Here is a 20,198-nt window from a genome sequence, read left to right on the forward strand (position 1 = left end):
TGTTGCGGAGCACGGACTCTAGGCGTGCGGGCTTCAGTAGTTGTGGCTCGCGAGCTCTAGAGCGCAGGCTCAGCAGTTGTGGTGCATGGGCTTAATTACTCTGCGGCATGTGGGATCTTCCTGGACCAGGGCTCGAACCCGTATCCCCTGCATTGGCAGGCAGATTCTTAACCACTGCGTCACCAGGGAGTCCCTGGAAGGCATCTTCGAGGAGATGATTTTTTTTTTTTTGCCGTACGCGGGCCTCTCACTGTTGTGGCATCTCCCGTTGCGGAGCACAGGCTCCGGACGCGCAGGCCCAGCGGCCATGGCTCACGGGCCTAGCCGCTTCACGGCATGTGGGATCCTCCCGGACCGGGGCACGAACCCGTGTCCCCTGCATCAGCGGGCAGACTCCCAACCACTGCACCACCGGGGAAGCCCGAGGAGATGATTTTTGAGCAAAGATCAGATGAAGCAAGACTGAGGAGAATTCCATGTTACAGTAACAGCAAAGTGAGTGCCCTCAGGTGGGAATAATTTTGGTACATTGGAAAAAATAACAAGGTAACCAGTGTGTTGGTTGTTTTTGTAAAGGGGTTCAGCCTAAATATGGTGGTTCTTGAGTGGGGGAAGGTGGGAAAGCTGCCATCTCAATATTCTACGCGCAGGCCCAGCGGCCATGGCTCACGGGCCTAGCCGCTTCACGGCATGTGGGATCCTCCCGGACCGGGGCACGAACCCGTGTCCCCTGCATCAGCGGGCAGACTCCCAACCACTGCACCACCGGGGAAGCCCGAGGAGATGATTTTTGAGCAAAGATCAGATGAAGCAAGACTGAGGAGAATTCCATGTTACAGTAACAGCAAAGTGAGTGCCCTCAGGTGGGAATAATTTTGGTACATTGGAAAAAATAACAAGGTAACCAGTGTGTTGGTTGTTTTTGTAAAGGGGTTCAGCCTAAATATGGTGGTTCTTGAGTGGGGGAAGGTGGGAAAGCTGCCATCTCAATATTCTTTCCTTAGGGTCTTGAAGATATGCTTCTTTTGACTAATATTTTGGTGAGATTACTTGACAGCTAAGAGCAAAATGGGTGGCCTGGGCATAAAGATGTCTCATCACGATGGCCCCAGATTGGTTCTGTCATTGAGAAGTAGCCCAGATAACTGGGCTAATAATAGACTAGTCTATTATTAGAGATAATAGACTAGTCTTGAAAGCTGACATGATTCCCCCTTCTGGTTTGACCTGTCTTGGCCATATTCTAAAGAAGTAGCACAGGAGGACCAGATGCCAACCTGGCCAAACAAATGAGTGAATATAATAAATAAAAATTAATTTTGACTAAAGGAATTGCAAAATGCCCCCCTTCTCCTTCCAGATATGACAGCGTCAGGGAGATAAAACCCTTCAGTTCATCATGCTTCTACCCATTTTAGCTGACATTTTTAGGTGCCACATTCAGATGGGGGAGAGAAGAATTACTAGTTACCTGTGTATCCTATTACTTAGGGATCATGTGATATAAAGGACACCATCTTTGTTTAGTGATGGGGGAGATGCATGCCCATTAAAGAATGGCCTTTTTTTGTAATTGTTAAATATTGGGAAATGGTGTGCAGAAAAAATGGTATAGCAAAAGATCAGTTAGGTGAACTTGGGATACTGGAAAAGGAAAGAAGATGCTTGACCAGTTGTCTGGGTGGCTTAAGGTGAGTAAATGTGTCAGAGTAGAGGAGGGTAGTTCACAGGCATTATTAGCATGATGGAAACGTTCCTCAATATCCTGTTTACTCTGATTCCATGTTTTATTCCCTAAGCTGCTTTCCCTCCCCTTCCTATCAATTACCTCCACACCACCCCTCTCATTTCTATTTACTGAGCAATTACTATGTGCTAGATACTGCTGAGTACCAGAGATACTCATGTTCAGAGTGCATTTACTAGAAGGCAAAAAAGTAAATCAGTAATTGTAACACAGATGTGCTCAGTCAAGGAAGTATATGCAAGAGACAGAATTAATGCAGAAAAATGATCAACTTTGCTGGGAAGCTGCAGTGTCAGGGAATGCCTCACTGCGTCAGTAACACACATGATGCATTTTGAAGCAGCACTAGTTTACCATAGAGATGAGAGAGGGAGGGAGGGCGGGCTCATGCAGTGTGAACAGAATAGGCAAAAACTCGCATAGATTTGCACTAAGTTTTTAACTAATAGTTCAATAATGCTAAAGAGCTAGGCAAGGAATAGATTACAGAGGGACTCGAGTTCCACATTAAGTGGTTTGGATTTTTATTATCTTGTAGGTCACAGATTGTCAAAGGAGTGATCCTTGGGCACTGCAACAGATCTACTAAGTCAGAATCTTGAGGGTGAAGCCCAGTAATACATACTTTTCACAGGCACTTCAGGTAATTCTTAAGTGGACAGAAGGCTGGGGACTTTTGTAGACAGAAGCTATCTAATGAGAGATTTTAAGCCGAGGACTTAACGATGACCCAAAGAGTTCTCAGGTCAAGGGTTCTGGAAGTGTAATTTTTGGACCAGCAGCATCGGCATCACCTAACTGGGAACTTGTTAGAAATGGGAATTTTCAAGCCCTAACCCAAACCTAACAGTCAGAAACTCTGGATGAATACCTAGGTCTGTTTGAACACACTCTCCAGGGGATTTTGATGAGAACCACTATCCTGTATTAGATAACTTTGGCAGCAATATATAGGATAGGTTTGGAGAATGGGGGGATATGAGACTTAAAGCATGGAGACCAATTAGCCAACTATTTAAAAAGTCCATGTAAGAGAAAATGGGAAAAGTGGGGGTGGGGTGTCACCACTGTGTGATAGAAAAAGCCACGGACATGAATAAGATAATGTAGGGAAAGTATGTACAGTGAAAAAGGAAGGACAGAATTCTCATGAATAACAACATTTAAGGGCAGAGGAAGAGGAAGCTTTCAAATGAACAAGACTAAGGACATGGAAGTCCAAGAGATGAGGTGAATTAGAGTTTCAAGAAAGGAATGATTACAGTGTCAAATATAAAAGGTAAGTCAAGAGACTAAGAATTGACTGTTGGATTTGATTGTGAGACCACTGGTAACTTTAGCAAGAGAAGTTTCATGAAGCAGTGAGGGTGGAGCTTGGGTTGCAGTTGGTTAGAGTAGTGAATTGGGAAGGAGCTGTTTGGAGTAGCGCTTCTCCTGAGTTAGGAGTTTAGGGACACACATGAATAAGGGAAGTGGCAGTGTATCTGATAGCATAAACTTGTGAAGTAAGAAGTAATTATGTTTTCGAAGGAGTGGTCCATCTGGGAGGGGGAATAGCCTTTGTGAGTTTTGGGAATGAGGCCACTACTGAGGTGGTAAACCATAAATTTACAAAGGCTTTCATCATGGTTTTACGATTTTCTGTAGTCTAACTCAATAGACACAGTAAAAGGGTAGTAAGATGGGTAGTAAGAGTCCTGGTCCTGGTTTGGAGGTTTGTCAAGCAGGTATAGCTGAAGGACTAGTAGCCAAGGGAGTTATGAGAATGGCTGAGATGATGCACCTTGGGGTCTGGAAAGGCTAGGGAAGAAGAATGAAGTCTGGTGGGGGTACTGGCCATCAGAAAGAGCAGGGCTGGGTCAGGCATTAGTGATCTTGAGCAAGTGGAAGGAATAAAGGAGCAAAGATAGGAGTTCTGAGAAGAATATGGGAGTTCAGGATCATAGAGTTCTGGGTTATGAAACAGCCTGATGTGTAACCCTGGAAGCAGATGGTCAAAATTCAGTAGAGGCAAAAGCTGTAAGCAATTGTGGCAAGGGTGTAGGATGAGTTTTCCTCAGGAACGTTGAAGTCATCCAGGATGATGATGGGACAGGAGGTAGAGAGGAAACAGGGAGTCTGGTGCCGAAAACTGGGAAATCTGGCACATGGACTACATCATGGCCACAAAGAACAGAAAAGGTAAAATAGCTGGATGCCATACATTTCAGTAATGAGATTTTTGCATGAGATGGGAAGAAATGGTGCAGAAGCAGGAGTGGGAAACTGGATAAAATTTCTGGGCTTCTTGTAGTCTGTGTAATGTGTGAGAAATGGTCAGGGAAAGAAGTGTCCTCAGGTGAGTGTCAAGTTTTACTGAAGTCTAAGAAGTGGAGGCAACGGGTGAAGAGATTCAAGGAGAGAAGGACTCTAGAGCAACTGGAGGAAAGATTAGGAGTGAGGGGAAATGTGTGTTCCCAGTTTGGCAGCAGGGAAGGGTGGTAGGCTCACTCAGAGAAACAGGAGTGTGGGGATCTGGGAGTATATAGGATAAAAGGCATTTATGGCAGCAGTGAAGGAACAAGAGCAGGCCTGAGTGGTGTAAAGTTCTAAACAGAATATTGCCGAAATGCTAGAATTTTAATACCCTTGGCAACAATATTTTTCACTGCAAATATCACCAAGTTGTGAGCCTAGGCTGTATGATTGTTTCTTTAAGGGCCTGTCATTTCAACTCATTGAGTGCCTCTCTCCCCTCCCCCAACCCCCTTCTGTGATAATATATGCCAGGATAGCAAACTTTTGCTTTTTTTCCCTCAGAGCACCATTAACAAAAATCACTGAAAAAAATAGTCCTCCCTGACTAATTCAAGAAATAGAAAAATTGAGTTCACATCTTTGCAGGTAGACCCACATAACTCCTTAAGCTGTGGAGTTTTGAGAAGTAATAGCTTTTTTTCCTTCTCATTTTTCATGACAACATCCATTGATTTATACTGGGTATCTTGGGTGACATGTATGATTACAACAGTAAGAGAGTGAAGTTGCAAATATTTGACAATTATTAAGATGTAAAATAACAAAGCAAGAAAATTTTGCTGAAGCAAACGATCAGGACTTGTGCTGTGAGGAGACCAGACCTTGAAGTAATAAAAAATGACATCAAACAGAACAAAGTAGAACAATGAGCCTGAATGCATAAAGTCCACTTTTCCTATTATTGATTTTACTGATCCCATGTCCTCTAGTTCATAGTGCCATCATGAGCATTATGTTTTATATCATTTATTAGAGTACATTTTTAAAGCATAACAATCTGTTTTAATTACACTTAAATGTCTCTAAGGATAGGTTTAATATTTATGCTTTTTTAATCAATAGAAAAACATTTTGATTATATCTTTGGAAACATATTTGTCAAGCTCAACAAACAGCTGAAATCATGTGGCTTTCTAATAGACTCCTTTGAGAAAGTGCTTTACCTTACAGAATTATAAGCCAGGAAGTACTATGGCATTAAGTTAATGCAAAGCATTGTGATTCATCCAGTAAAACACATGGCTCTGTATTTCATAGGTTTCTTATATGTAACTACATCCTCCTCCATCCTCACAGAAGTGATCCCTGCATTGCTCATGAACTTCGGCGCTACTAAATGATCTACTGTGTGCCGGCTGATCAGTGGTGGCCCCAATTTTATACTCTCTGGACTTACCCTGATCTGAGGCACTCACCCTTCTACCATCTCCCATTCCTCTCCATGCTTGGAAAGGTGCTTGCTCTCTCTGCTCGTCTAACTTTGCTAGGAAAGGTGTTGACAAAGGAGGACACATGCTCTGTCATTCCACATTTTGAACTGACCTTCCTGCTGGAAATGCCTGAAATCATACTCTTGGCAACATTTAACCCCAAGATTCATGTTGTCATCAGATAGGACAGGCCACGGTAGAATGTAGTCCTAATCAATCCTGGTGGGAATTGGACCTACCCTGAACCTCTCCCATTCCAATCCCAGACAAATGAATCTTAAGGTTTCCCAGTAGCTCTTCAGGCAGAACACAGGGCCTGTGTAGACCATCGACTGACCCACCCAACTTTAGGCAAATGTGATTATCATGTGCTAAACATTAGACATGAAAGTAACAATTTATCTTGGACCTATGACTTCATCATCAACAGGAGTTAACCCGTTTTGTGATGATGGAAGTGTCTAAAACCCCCTCTCAAGGAGTATGGAACCCTGATGTTACCTGGCTCATTTGCTGAGATGCAACAGGACTTCACAGCCAAACTAATTAAGACCATGCAAAACCTCAGAACTATTTATTCTTAGTTACCACTCTCTAAGTTTTTAAGTGATTAAAGCAAAATTCTCAACACCTGAATGTCTTCCTGGTACCTTCTACTGGATTTGTAATTGTGTTTAATTTGATTGAAGTCAGTAGGTAACTTGAACACTATTAGCAATGATATTAAAAGATGCTAAGTTGCTACCTGTTTTCCCCTGCTGCTTTCATTTGGTAACTTAATGGTTCTAGATCTTGCTCCTGGTTGCTAATAGGCTGTTTCATTTGCTACCATCCCTCTCCCCTTTTTCATTAGACTCATCAAGAATTTCAGAGTTCTGAGGTACCCAGTGCAATATTACTAAGCTCTTGATAAATATTGTCTGTTGAGGATGATGATGCTTACATTTTTAATCTCCCCAGAACTCAGAATTTTGCCTTGGCCAATATTTTGAATTTTAGGGCTTAGATTAGGCTAACAGTGTCTTAATGGGGTTTTTGATCAGGACCCTTCATATGCCATTTGAAGCAGAGAATAAAAACTTAATTCCCTCTACCTGCTACATTTTGGCAAAAAAGAAAAAAAAAGGTTGGCCTGGGAGGGCCATTTTGCCAATAAATATAGGTTATTATCTTCTTAGGCAACCATTAACACTGAAGGAAACAATAGAATATGCATGCATTTCACTTTAAATTCAGCATTTAAAATCAGCCACCCCCATTTTGATGACTCATAGTTTATTTGAAGGTGCCTTTTGAGAATTTGTTTCTGTAGCCCTTTCTAGGGCACCATGTAGATCTCCTATAAATAGCAGCACCTCTTCTCTCCTTCCCCTAGATGGAAGCAGGCAGTCTTATTTCCATCCAGCTATTCTCAGGGGGTTCATTTTTCAGTCCCAAGTGGATGACCAAATAGGTAATCTCAGGAGATTTGGGGGGAACAATTTCAAGGGGAAAATGTAATGAGTTTTCCTTGTCATGGAATGGAATTCCATCTGTGCCAGGCTAGCCCCAGCTCACAGGAAGTTTATGATCATGGAGAGGTCCATACTTCAGCAGCAGGACACTGACCAAGAACGTGAGTCAGCTTCCAAGGCCTTCTGGATTGATTGGCTAGGAAAGCTCAGAGTAGGGAATCTCTCCAGACAGTTGTCACAGACACACTGTGTGTGTGTGTGATGACATGTGGATGACATCCACACACTCACACTTATGAAGATGATGCTACAAATGAAAGATGTCAGAGTCTAAGGAACATGGCAGTCGTTTAATAAATCTACATAGGTGCCTCAAGTTGAACTCACTTGTTAATATGTAAATGGTGGCTTCTCAGTCTATCCTCAAATAAAAATATATCCTCTAAGTGTTACAAAAATTTTAAATAATCATAAAATAGCTTAAATATTTCATTACTTGGCTCAGAGTTCTGATGGTGAAACAAAGTGCAGTTCCCTCCCTCTCTCACATCCTAACTGGAACATGGTCTTTATCAAAATGTAGACACCACAGTGTACTGATATTGACATAAAGCCTGTCTGCCACATTTTCTGATAAGGCAGAAATGTACTTTTCAAATCTCCTGAACACGGCTTTCCTCATCTGGCACCACTATATTCCTTCACCTTTCTTGCCTAGGGGAAAACTGCTATACCTTAGGACTTTTCTTATGGGTTTACGTCTCCTTGGCTGTTGGTCCAATGTCTTGCTCACCCAATGCAAAAACCACTGACCAGAGGCCTATTAACTGCTCCCCTTGCTCGCTCAGTGCCCTCTGAGCAGAACTCGTCAGCTGGCTTGCCATTTCTCTGTCACAGACACTGGCTTAAAAGGTATAGGACAAGATTTCAAAGCTCTCTGTAAGCCTTATCAGGGAAGAAGGGAGAGAGGAATATGTATCTGTTGCAGGATATCAGCTTCCAGTTTCTCACTGGAGGAGGTAACTTCAGTTCAGCCCCTACCCAGCCCATTGCCAGCCTTGGTTGTGAGGTCTGCCCAGAGGTACTGCTAGCTCTTAGAGAAATGTCTGCAGTGATTGAGCTTCTGGACAGAGTTCAGCCAGCCTTGAACCTGAGAAGAGGTGCATAGAGCTAAAAATAGGTCCTATCTTTCTTTGTTTCTCAAACAAGATAGTTGTCTTAGAAGGTTTGAAAAGTGTTGATACCCTGATGGGTTTTGCATTGAGAAGGGCTCCTGTGAAGCCCTTTTTGGAAGAGCACCAAAAATCTGTCAGCAGGTTCTGTTAATTCTCCTTCCTCTCTCCAGCTGAAAAGGAAAGAACCATTTGAAGTTCTAAATAACTGAAATAAAATCAGACTGGTTTATTGCTTCTGCTTGCATATAGACAGGAGAAGAGCAAATTTGAGTGCCTGGGGTGGGTGCTGGACGAGGGGGATTATGGAAGGGGGAGGGGTATCTCAAATCTGCTCTTGACCAAAGGAGGGGGATGGAGGAAGGAAGGTACCCACTGGCTAAAATGAAATACATTTTCAAGAAGGGCAGCTCTCACCAAGCGGGAGTGATGGCCACCCTGCAAGCGTTCTTCCCGCTCCTCCTAGGGCTCCCCCCTTATCCTCTCTGGTACTCTGGTCCCAGCCTAGTGTGGAAGGAGAGTGAAACTGAGCTAGAGGTGTTTTCTGCGAAAGTCCCACCGATTTAAACACTTAACGTTTGGAGGGTAGTTCTGCCTATGTGTGAGGCTTTTCTCTATGATGACAATCTGTTCGTGAACTCTGATATTGGAAGGAGAGCAGTTCATTATCTCATACTAAATGAAGATTTAGCACATCTCATTGAGGTAACCCTCAGCTCAGCCTCCACCCTGCCCGACTACTGGATTTATAAATCACAGGGCAGGATCGTGGCAGCTGGAGTCCCAAATTAATAAAAGCCAGAGCCAGAAAGTCTTCTTGGACTGTGCCAGTCTCAGAGTTCGCTCTTGAGTATAGATTCTGATTTTCTGTGCTGGTATATGGAGCCATCTGGGATAGATCTGCAGGGATTCCAGGGAAAGCATGGCTATATTCACCCACTTGGATGTCTAAGTGTACGTTAGTTTGCATTTCCAAACCTGCTTCTACTCTGGATAGTACACTTTTACAAAGCTTATCAGAAAACTGGTCTAAAAGAACACATGCTTTAAAGAGCATTAAAAAGCATGAAGTAAATAGGAGGCCTTCAAACCTCAATAGCAACATTTTCCAACACAGGCAAAGGATTTCTCTTTCTTTCAAAAGACATTATCACATCCAGCTCTCAACAGTACTAGATAATGGCAATGGGGGAGTGATGCAACTTATAAGCCCCAAATATCACTGGAGGCCAGCATTTCATCCTTTTCCCTAACCTGACTTTTCCCTGCCTGCTCAAATAGGCTTATTTAAATGTCATCTCTTGGTCCTTCCCTTGACCTCTCTTCTGGCAAATGGCCTAATTAATAAATGGTCAAAAGGCTGAAGAAAGAGAAGAGGCCAAAATAAGCCCAAACTTGGATAACCTCTGCCTGGAATAAAGGCAAGTTGCCTCTGTAATAACTTCCAGATGAATCATGACATTTTCTCAGACACCAGCAGGTGAACTGATGTCATTCTATTTGCCTCCCACTTCTCCCATCCAGAATCACTGATCTCCGCTGGGGCTGGTAAAAACAGCTTGTTGAGGTCTCCAGTCTCTGGCCATTCTTAGGGATGGTCATTTTATTCCTAAGTGTAACCCCTTCTGGTGTGACCCATGTGTTTTCTGCCAACTCCCCACAAAGAAGGCCAGGGGAAATTGTCTGGGTGGGACTTCTGATAGGGGACAGCAGGACCTTGGAATCTGTCACTGTAGATGAGGGAGGTGGGTGGTCCATAATGGGGAAAGGAGGACTGAATAAGATTAGGCTCTGAGGTCTTCCTGGTCTTGACCTGTGGAAAGGCTTAGAACCCCCTGATGGTCGCTCTATTTTTGAAGAAAGAAGGTTGTCCCCAGATGGCTCTGTCTCTGATGTGCGCTTTCTACATTGCACTACTGCATCCTGAGTGGAGAGCAGGTTAACTAACCCTGGTTCTGGAGAAAGGGCGGATCCCTCGCACATGCGAGATGCAGTGGCATCCATTGGCAAGGACTCAATGGCTCCTGTATCTTGCTTTGGTTTCTCTTCCTTTGGGCTTTCCAAGGAGGAGAGAGAATCATCTTTGGCAAGTTTCTGAGAGGTCCCACCAGTTGAGCCGGGTTCCTCTTGGCTCCTGTCCAGGGGCTGAGCCCCACTCTCCTCTGAACTCTGAGAGGGCAGGGGCTGTGGGATCTGGGTGTACTGAATCTTGGGTGGGATGACTGGGACTGCCCTGGCCTGGCACATTTTGACCATGAAGGAGGTTCTCACAGCTGACACACTCACAGGAGCTGAGTTACGGCGGCCCGTCAGGGCATGAGCAACAATGTCCAGGTCCTGAGAATCCTGGGAGTAAACCCTCCAGGGGTCTACTTTACACTGAGATGAGGTCATCCATGTGATCTTTGGGTCTCCTGGCTCAGAGAGCTGCATTCCAGGTGGACCAAATGAGGCCACATTCTCAAACCGGAAGAGGTCAGTGATGGGAATGGCAGAGTCCAAGTTGAGAGAAGAAGGCCTGTTTTTCCCCTTTAGGGGCCCACATTCCGTGCTCTTCAGCTGTAACTTTGGGGGATGCTCTCCAGGTGAGGTGCTGTCCTGCACACCCGGTGAATTCTCCTTGCTGTTTTCTGGCCCAGGATTACTACCTTGCTCAATTTGAGGGTTGTGTGGCCCCAGGTGTGTCCCCAGTTCCTTTCCCTCTGCTAGACTGACAGGGCTGGATTCTGCTGATTTGGGCTGCAAACCACCTGGTCCCTTCTGGTTGTGAGGAACCTCTGTCCTTTTCAGGCCAGAGAACTCTTGAAAGGACCTCATGGCTTTCTCATCCCATCCAGTAATCTCGCTCCTGGGTGCCAAGGGCTGCAGAGGGTTGGAATTCCTCTCTGCTTCAAGATTAGCACAGCTGCTGGAGGAGGAACCCTCAAGAGTCCACTGGCTCTTAACCGTGGTTTTGCCATCTAGAGAATGGCTCTGGCGAAGGCTGGGCCTGTGGGAAAGCCTCTTCTCCAATCGGTGGCCCTGGGGGCCCTGCATCTGGGCCTCTTGTACATCTTTAAGGGTGGGTGAGTGCAGGGGACTTGTCACCCACTGGGGCTCCTCCCAGGGCTCCACCATCTCCAGGCCATGCTGGGCAATGTCTGTCACAGTGTCATCTTCATCACAGTCTGAGGGCTCCTGTACTAAGTGGGCTACATCCTCCTCTCCTTGTGGGAAAATCTCAACCTCCCTGGTTGGGCTTGGAAAGCTAGAGCCTTTGCCCTCAGAAGCAGCATTCTTTGAATTTTGCTTTTCACTTTGTTCTGAAGAGGCCTCCTCTCCCTGACAAAGACTGGGGATCCCAGGGTTGCCTTTGGACTTCAGCTGATCTATATATGGATTTGTTCTCAAGTTCCCAGATGAGTCTTCTCTCTCAGGGCCACCCTTCAATAGCTGGACTGGAGGTCCCTCCTCCAAAGGAGTTGGAGGAGGAGGAGGAGCAGGCAGGAGCAGAGGAGACAGATTCCCTGGGCCCCCCACCTCCACTGTTGCTTGTGGAGAAGACTTCTCAAATGGAACCATTTCCAGAGGAGTCAGGCTGGCGGGGTCTGGGCACTGGCCCTTTTCAGGCTCGGATCTATGGAGGATGCTGGTTGTCTCCGACTTTTCTCTATTGGCTGCTGCGGAAGTGCCCTGTGTGCTCTGATTGGTTGGATCCTTAGTCCACTCCTCCAGAGGGGCGGAAGCTGGAGCTGGGGCGGAGCCACAAGGCAGGCTCCCAGGAGGCTCCGGGGAAGCAAAAGGCCCTGGACTAGACTCAAGAATAGGCTGAGTCGCGCCGGTCTTTAGAGCAGGTGGTGGCAAGGAGGAGAGTTCCTCCTCGGATTCAATAATTTTCAGCTCTTGTTGAATCTCAGGCCAGATCAGGGCGTTGGCCAGATCATCTTCATCCTGAAAAACATCAAGAAACTGATTACTTAGAACCAGAGACTCTCTCGGCGCAGACATCCGCACTGTTTCCCAGGGAGAGTCTAGGGACTGGAGCATTGCCTGGCAGTGCTAACCTCAGCACACAAAGCATACAGCGTTAGTAATAACTGTGGATGTTTATTCATGCTTACCGTGTGCCATGACATCATTAACTGTATTTTCTTAATTTCCCCAAGAACCGTAAAAGATAAATACTACTGTAATTACTCCCATTTTAGAGATGAGGAGAACCACGTTCAAATAGATTAAACATTTTACCAAAGCCACACAGCAGCAGACCAAGATTGAATTCCAGCTCAGTCTGCCCCAGAACATAAGCACTTAATCCCTGTGCACTGTTGCCTAATAAAACAAACCAACCCCTGATCTCATATAACCTCAGGTTGACCCGATGGCTCACAAGAATGAGAGTCTCGCAGTGGAATGAAATGTTAACTCTTGTCCTGACACCTGCTTTCCAAATAAATAAAAATAGCTTTCCCCTCTTATTACCAAAGAAATACATATTCCACATGGAAAAAAAGATTTGATACATATTAAAAGAAAGAAGGATGAAAAACAGCAAAATGATATATTCCTACTACCCACAGATAACCACTGTTAACTGTGATGGGTGCCTCCTGCTCCATCTTATTTGTTGTCCTGGTCTCCCCTCAAGTCCAGCTTCTCTTTGTCCTCCTCGGCTCCTCCCTTTCCCTACACAAAGCCCACAGCTGCAGAAAGGAAAGGGATGAAGGGAGGCCTGGTCAGGGCCAGGGAAGCAAATTTCAGTTCCTTTTGTTTCTTATCTCAAGGCCTAATTCTGTCCCGAGGAGAAGCAGTTTGGGGAGGCATTTCTATCCTGAGGGGCGGAAGGCCCTTCTGGGAAGTCTGACATGCCACCTGACATCACTTCTCCCCTGGCTCTGATCACATGTCATTTCACATTACAGTTAATTGGATGCTTGTCTTATCTTTCCCAATGGACTGTGAGTTCCTCCATCAGGAATTGTGTTCATCCATCTTTGATTCCTCAAGGCCAAAGGATGCCTGGTATACTGTGAGTAATTGCTCAATAAGGGGTCTGTGAATTTAAGTGTATTCATTGTTTTCTTTTATTTCCTTCTGATAACTTTCCAGGAGTAGGATTACTTGGTCAGAAGGCAGGGGTGTTTTTGAGATCTAATTCTACTATACTGCATTTATCTGTGTACATTTCTATTTTGCTCACTAGACTGTGCCCTCCTTCAGGGCAGAGGCATCTCTTTACTCTCTGCAGCTCCTACATTATCGATCTCTTACTAAGAAACAATACATTTAAATGAATAAATGAACATCTAAACTCCCCTCCACCCTCAGTCTGCCACTTCAGTTAAGTGGACCACAGTGCATGTTTCGCTCAGATCAGAAACTCATGGGTTGTCCTTGATTCTTCCTTCTCCCTCACTCCTTATCCAATCCTTCACCAAGTCCTATTCACTCGACCTTCCAAATAGCTCTGAAAGCCTTCCATTTCTATCCCCGGTTCCCCCACTCTAGTCTAAGCCACCATCTTTTCTCGCCTGGTCTGCCACAGACTAGCCTTCTAATTGCCATCCCTGCCTCCTGTCTTGCCCTTCTCCAAGCCATTCTCCTCACAGAATAGAGTGACCTTTAAAAGATAAAATTCTGAGCAAATCAGGAGAGTTTCCTTTGCCCTTAGGTTAAGCTCCAAATCCCTTCCAAACAACCCTGCCTGACGTGGCTCCTGCTTTGCTCTGAGCCTCACTTTCTCTAGTCCACGTTCCCGTTCTCCAGCCTTGTTCTTCTTCCTTGAATGTTTTGTGCTCTTTCCCATTTCAAATTCATGGCACATCTTACGCTTTCTGCCCGAGAGTCTCTCCCTTCCTACTCTGCTCCCTACCCCTTTCTCCTAGCTAAGTTCTCAATCTAAATATCTATTCTTCAGAGAAGCCTTCCCTGACCCTTGTGACCCCCCCTCCTCCCTCTGACTAGGTTGCATCCCCCTGTTATATGCTCCCACAGAACTCATACTTCCATATCATCCTAGAAAAGACTTGGTTAATGACCTTTCACCTACTAAGCTGTCAGCTCCAAGAAGACAGTGATGGTGACCATCTTGTACACTGCAGTGATCCCAGCGCTCAGCAGAGTGTCTGACACAAAATAGGTGTTTAATACATGTTTTTAAATGAATGAATGAATTGCCGCTTTTACTTGTTTCCATGAATCCAGCCTGGTTCTCCTTCTAGCATTAACTTCATCTGCTTCTCAAAGCAATGTCATTCATACTTGATCCCTCCCCAAATTCAATCCCCATAATACTCTTTGCAACCTTCTCCTTCTATAAATACAAACACACCTTATAGGAACCCTTATTCAGCCCTCCGGAGGCCACTGTGGTGTGCCTGCACTGCCCTAACTCCCAGTCCACAAGCGTTTTGTGCGTGTCCCAGAAACCAAGTTCCTGGAAGCAAGTTAAAAGGCAAAGTGTTTTCTTTTCCCCTTTGGCACATTCCTCCAGGTCACAGAGCTATTTCTCAAATGCAAGACTCCTCCCTGGATGTCCCTGGAAAACCTCCTCACGACTTCATCTTGAGCAAGAATATCTCCCCCGCAAAAGACCTTGGAAAATCCCACCTCTAAAAAGTGGAAAAGGTTTAGTACGCTCTGGCATCATGTTTTAAGTTCTCCAGAGCCATAGGAGGAAGGAGTAGATCCTGAAAATCTTACAGAAGATTTTTACAAATAAACATAGACAACTGTCCATCCAGGATGTCTGGAAGAAGAGAGCTGGCCCCCATGAATGGTCATCACGTTTGGGACCAGGACACGAGAAGCAGGTTTTGTGCTGCTTCCGGGATTGAATGTCATTACATTCCCAGGACATGTTACTGGTTTATAGTGACTACAGGTTAGAAATATTTAGAGTTGAGCTGGTCCTAGGGAATCTGAGCTGGATGGTTACTTCGTATCACCATAGGATCCAAGACAAGTTCACTGCAAAAAAATCCCAGACCTGATTAGAAGGCTGTGCTGTAAAGTCCCTTTGACAGAAACTGGTTCTTCAAACAAACAACAGCAACAAAAAACTTTAAACTGTACCAAGAGCCCCTGGGAAAAAGAGGACCCTACTGGCTGGACCAGGCAGTGAGTCCACCTTACCATCTCATGGAGAAACACTGCTTCAGCTCTGGCCCCAGGGCTCTCCTGCAGAGCGCTGGATTCCACCTGGCCAGTCTCTCCACCCTCCACCGCCTTCTCTGCATCCAACTTCTTCTCTAATTCACTTGAATGTTGAGAGCCTAGGGAGTGTTCTGAGGTTTTCTTCTCCAGTTGGCCGCCTGGCTCCTGGGGAAGGCCTTTGCTGCAATCCATTGCTCTCTCTTCATCTGGTCCTGGCTTAATATTCTCAAGAGCTGCCTTCTTAGGTACAGATGCTGCAATGAGGATGAGAGTTATCAGTGAAAGGAGACTCCATTCAAGAGAGGCCATTCCCCACACAGTCTTTGTCCTGGACCAGTTCTGTGTCACATGGATGGAGGGAATTCTCCCAGCTCACTGCTCCCTCACATTTCTTTACCCTTTCCTCCAACCAAATGATCTGTCCTCTGATTCCAGAGTCTCAGACTGTTGGAGATGGGAGGGACCTCGAAGATCATCTAGTCCAGTGGTTTTCGATTGGCAACCGTTAGCTCCTCCCCTCTCCAGGGGACATTTGGCGACGTCTGGAGACACTTTTGGTTCTCACAACCGGGTATGGGGGAGTGGCTACCAGTATCTAGCGGGTAGAAGCCAGGAATGCTTCTAAACATGCTACAGAGCATAAGACCGGCCCCCACAAGGATTACCCAGTCCAAAATGTCAATAGTGTTGAGGTTGAGAAAGCCGGCGCTAATCCAATCTTTTGCCTGTTGCCTAAGGTCACAGAAACCTGTGATTTACACCAAACTACAAAGATGTATTATGATTATGATTGCAGCTTCCCGTGTGACTCTTCCCAGGGGTGATCTGCACATCAGTTTGGATATATCTTTACATCTAAAGTGATTAAGCTCTGATCTTAAACATCTACCAAGACACTAGAGAGGGAGGCAGACTTCATGTTTGGCCCCTACTGCCTTGCCTGAAGAAGGTCCTATTTCACTGTATAAGGCTGTTTCCACAATGTAGGATTACAGACTCAGTACTTAGCACAGTGCTTGTTACATAGCAGATCCTCAGTGATATTATTATTGTTTACATTGGAATTAAAGAAACCTGAGTTCAAATGCTGGTTTCTCAATGAATCTTGTAACCTTGATACAATGGCCTAATAATATATAATAATATATTACGGGGCTGTTGTGAGGATAAAGTAGATTAGAGAGGCAAAGCACTTAGTACAGTGTCAGACATACAGTAGAAGCTCAGAAAAGTTTACTGGTTGAGAATGAACTCTTCTTATTGCCACTAGTTATGCTGGTGACTTAAGGCCTCTGACCACAGTGCTGGCTTTGAAATCAGACCCAGTAGTAGCATCCTGATGTCAGAACTAATAATGCTTCAGAACTGACAAGGTGCTATTTTCCTCTGCCCATCACTTAGCAGGCTTGTTTCTTGAAATTTAACTTAATTTTTGAATATGTAAAACAACTACAGAGTTGAAAAGTTAAAATTATATAAAAAAGTGGTCTCAGAAAAGTTTTGCTTTCATCCCTGTTGCTTCCATTCTGTTCCACACCCCCACTGTCTCCTATGGACAACCATTTTTACTAGTTTCTGGTTTATTTTGCCATATTAGTAATATAAGTAGGTTAACTGTTCTTTAGGATGTGGGCTAGTTTGAGTTCCCCTCAAAGTAGAGCCTGAGCCAAGGTCCTGGCAGCAGGTCGCTTATTTGAAAGGTGGTCCCAGGAAGCAGGAGTGAGGAGGTGAGACAGTGATGGAGGAAAAATCAGTAAGTGTTTACCACAGTGAGCAACCAGAACTCAGTCCCTGGTGACCCTCTGAAGAACCACGAGGAATGTGCCCCATAGTTATTCCACCAAAGGGTGTATGGCTGGGGCATTAGTCCCCTGACTCCCATCTCCTATTGGGTGAGAGCTGCCTCAGTTAACTCTCCATATACTCCTGGGCTTTCCTGAGCAAGGGCTGGGTGAGTTCCTCCCTTCAGAAAAAGCCCCGAGGCAGAAAACCAGAAACACAAGGCAGACACTTCAGATACAATGCCTTCTGTGTGCAAAGAAACCGTCCCCCGCAGATGAACAAGAGTTTGAGGAAATGGTGCCGGGCCCACAAAACTATGGACTCCATGGGACTTAACTGTGAGTGATGCACCTTAGTTATTCAATCCATCTCCTAAAGGTGGACATTTGGATTGCTTCCTGTTTTTGCTATTACAAATAATGCCGTGATATGCATACACATTTTGTACTTGTGCAGCTATTTATTTAGAATAAATTCTTGGAAGTGAAACTTCTGGGTAAAAGGGTAATGCGTCAGTGATTTTTAAAAAAATATTTTTTTCCCATTTTACTAAGAACTCTTAGTTGGATGTTTGCCAGTGTCTCTTTTTGTAAAGCTCAGGGTCTTCCATTCATTGACTGTGGACTCTTAAAGTGAGGAGTGGAGGAAGGGTCTGCATGACATGTGAGCTTGTTCAGATCACTCACTGTCCTGCTCAAAGCCCTCCTCACTCTGGCTCAGCCACACATCCACTCTTCTCCCACTCCCCTGCATGATACTGAGCAGACCTGCGACCCCTGAAAGGCCTTATACTCCCCTGCTCTGGTCCTCCCTGAGGCTCGACTCTAACCCAGTCTTCAAGACGCTAACCTAATAACACCTCTTTTGGAGCCTCCCCAGACCACACTCTCCTTCCCTCCACTTCCTGCAGCACTCACTGTAATAACCCGTGCGGTGCCAAGCCATCAGGTTACCATTTTCTTTTCACTTGTATGTGGTGCCCATCCCTGGGTAAGTTCCTCAGGACAGAGGCAGCATCTATGTCTAGAAACTATCTTCTAAGGGCCCAGGAGTCCAATACATGTGGTTGCTGGATACTTGTAAGCTATAAAAGAGTCTCTGTAGCTCAGAAGGGAAGGGCATTGTCAGGTTCCCAGCATGGGATCCTTTATGCATGAAGTGGGTGACCATGGAGACAGAGACTCCTAACGTCCCCTAGTATCCATTCTCTTCCTCATTTTGAAATAGAACCTTCCCTGCCGCTCAGGTTTCGGTAGGTACCTGGCCATCCAGCCAGCGATGCTTCTCAGCCTCCCTTGGTCAGCATGGCCATGTGAGTTTTGGCAGATGGGATGGAGGTGGAAGTGACGGGTGCAACCTCTGGGTCCACCCTTAAGTGGAAGCTGCTTGGGCGCCTCCCCTGACCCCCTTCCCACAGGCAGGAATGTGGTGGGGGGGGTTGTTGCACTCACTTTGACCACACAGGCAGGAAGAACACCCCTGGGGATGGCTGAAGGAACCTGGGACCCCAGAGCATCTCCCCGAGCGCATCCACCTACCTCTGGTTTGCAGGATAGAAATCAACTCCCATCTTGTTTGAGCCACTGTGTTTTGTTCTCTATGTGACAGCAGCTTGGCCTGTACCTTAACTAACAGAACCATGGGTTTATGAGATAGGCAAAACATATTTTTGTAGGTAGACTCCTGTTTCAGATGCACTAAAATATAACTATTTAAAAGAATTCTTTTGTACATTCTTCAGTAGAAGAATGAGGCAACTCCTAATATCTCTTAGGGTAATGCTGGAGTTTGATTGATCAGGCCTCCTTAAATTTATATGGTTACTCTGACCTCCCTCTAATAAGCATTTCTAGAAGGGGACCCAGAGAGTGTTAGTTGTAGCTTTTAAGTCAGCCCTTTCAGAAGGATCCAGTTTGTGGTCCTTTCCCCCCCCTGCCCCCCAACCTGAGGATGGAGGTTACTAAGACGTAGCCTTGAATCAGGTAGAAGTCAGACAATTAATTATTATGACTAATGGAATAATCCTTTTTTTTTCATTCAAAGTGATCAATAATCTAACTTTCAACACTTTAGTTATAATGCAATACTTACTTGGTATCTCTTACTTTTTGGGTTGCACTGGAATTTTGCCTAGTTTGGCCAAAAGTAGAACGGGTTTGAGCAGAGTGACTAAAAATTTAAACCAGTAACCTGGAAAATTGTCTTTAATTCTATTTCTTTTATCTATTGCTACCGTACAAAAGAAAGAAAAAATAATTTATTAAGGAAGGTGAAGGAAGTTCTTCATTTGGAATAATTATGGAAGAAGATAAGTAACCTACGTTAACCTAACTCCATCAGAGAGAAAGGTGAGGGGCCCTCCGCTGTCACTGAAACTTTTGGCATCTCCCTCTGGCCATTGGTCCTAGATCCACGTGGCTGCCTCCTACAGGGTCCCTTGTTCTGCCCTGGCTGCCACTAATCACAGGGAAGCAGACTGGAGTCTCCATCAGTGTCTTTCCAAGACCAATTTGATACAGACTGGGTATTCTGAATTACAGAGAGAAGGAAGGAGAGAGGGGAAAAAAAAGTAACAGACTGTCTGCCAAAGACCCCTTGGGGCCTGGGGACCCTGTCTTTTGGAAAGGACAGCCAATCACATAAAAGCCTTTGGAAACACGTTTTTCCTCAAAGGCTGTGCTTCCTCTTCTAACCCTCTCTGTTCCACCCACAGCAGCCCATGGAGCATTCTCCAGACAGGGCATCACTTAATCCCCGTATGTTTTTGCTCCTCTTGTGCCCCCATCCTGAAGGGAAGGGGGAGGGGAAAGGGACTGATGTTTACTGAGCACCTTCTGAGGTCCACACCCTGAGCAGGCATTTCATGAATATTTTCCCATGCGGACCTCATCCCAGCCCTTGAGATAGGAGCCATCCCTGCTTTGCAGAAGAGAAACAGGCTCAGAGATATCAACCAGCTGTCACACTGCCCCAAAGTGGTGAAGCTCAGATCTGAATCTGCCCAGCTGGGGTCCAAAATCTATACACTTCTCACAACAGTCAGCACCTCTTAGCCCATAATGCCCTTTTCCATCTTTTCTGCATTTGGAAGTCCTACCCATTTATGAAGGCCCAAATGTCACCACTTCTGAGAAGTGTTCCTGGAATCCTCCTGAGAGGGCTGCTTCTTTTAGATGCCACT

The 20,198-nt window shown here is 45.3% G+C and overlaps 1 protein-coding gene across 1 annotated transcript in view; it reads right to left on the reverse strand.

Annotated features, from left to right (window-relative positions):
• Positions 1 to 687: 687 nt before the first annotated feature.
• Positions 688 to 20,198, reverse strand: part of ARHGAP31 (Rho GTPase activating protein 31) — a 117,795-nt gene continuing 98,284 nt past the window's right edge. The window contains exons 11-12 of the mRNA XM_007106240.4: positions 15,215 to 15,489; positions 688 to 12,031 (exon numbers count right to left, since the gene is read on the reverse strand). Coding sequence (XP_007106302.2) covers positions 9,593 to 12,031; positions 15,215 to 15,489 — 2,714 coding nt within the window. The 3' untranslated portion in view covers positions 688 to 9,592. The remainder of the gene's footprint in view (positions 12,032 to 15,214; positions 15,490 to 20,198) is intronic.

The sequence above is a fragment of the Physeter macrocephalus genome, chromosome 1, assembly GCF_002837175.3.
Source record: "Physeter macrocephalus isolate SW-GA chromosome 1, ASM283717v5, whole genome shotgun sequence".
Classification (NCBI taxonomy): domain Eukaryota; kingdom Metazoa; phylum Chordata; class Mammalia; order Artiodactyla; family Physeteridae; genus Physeter; species Physeter macrocephalus.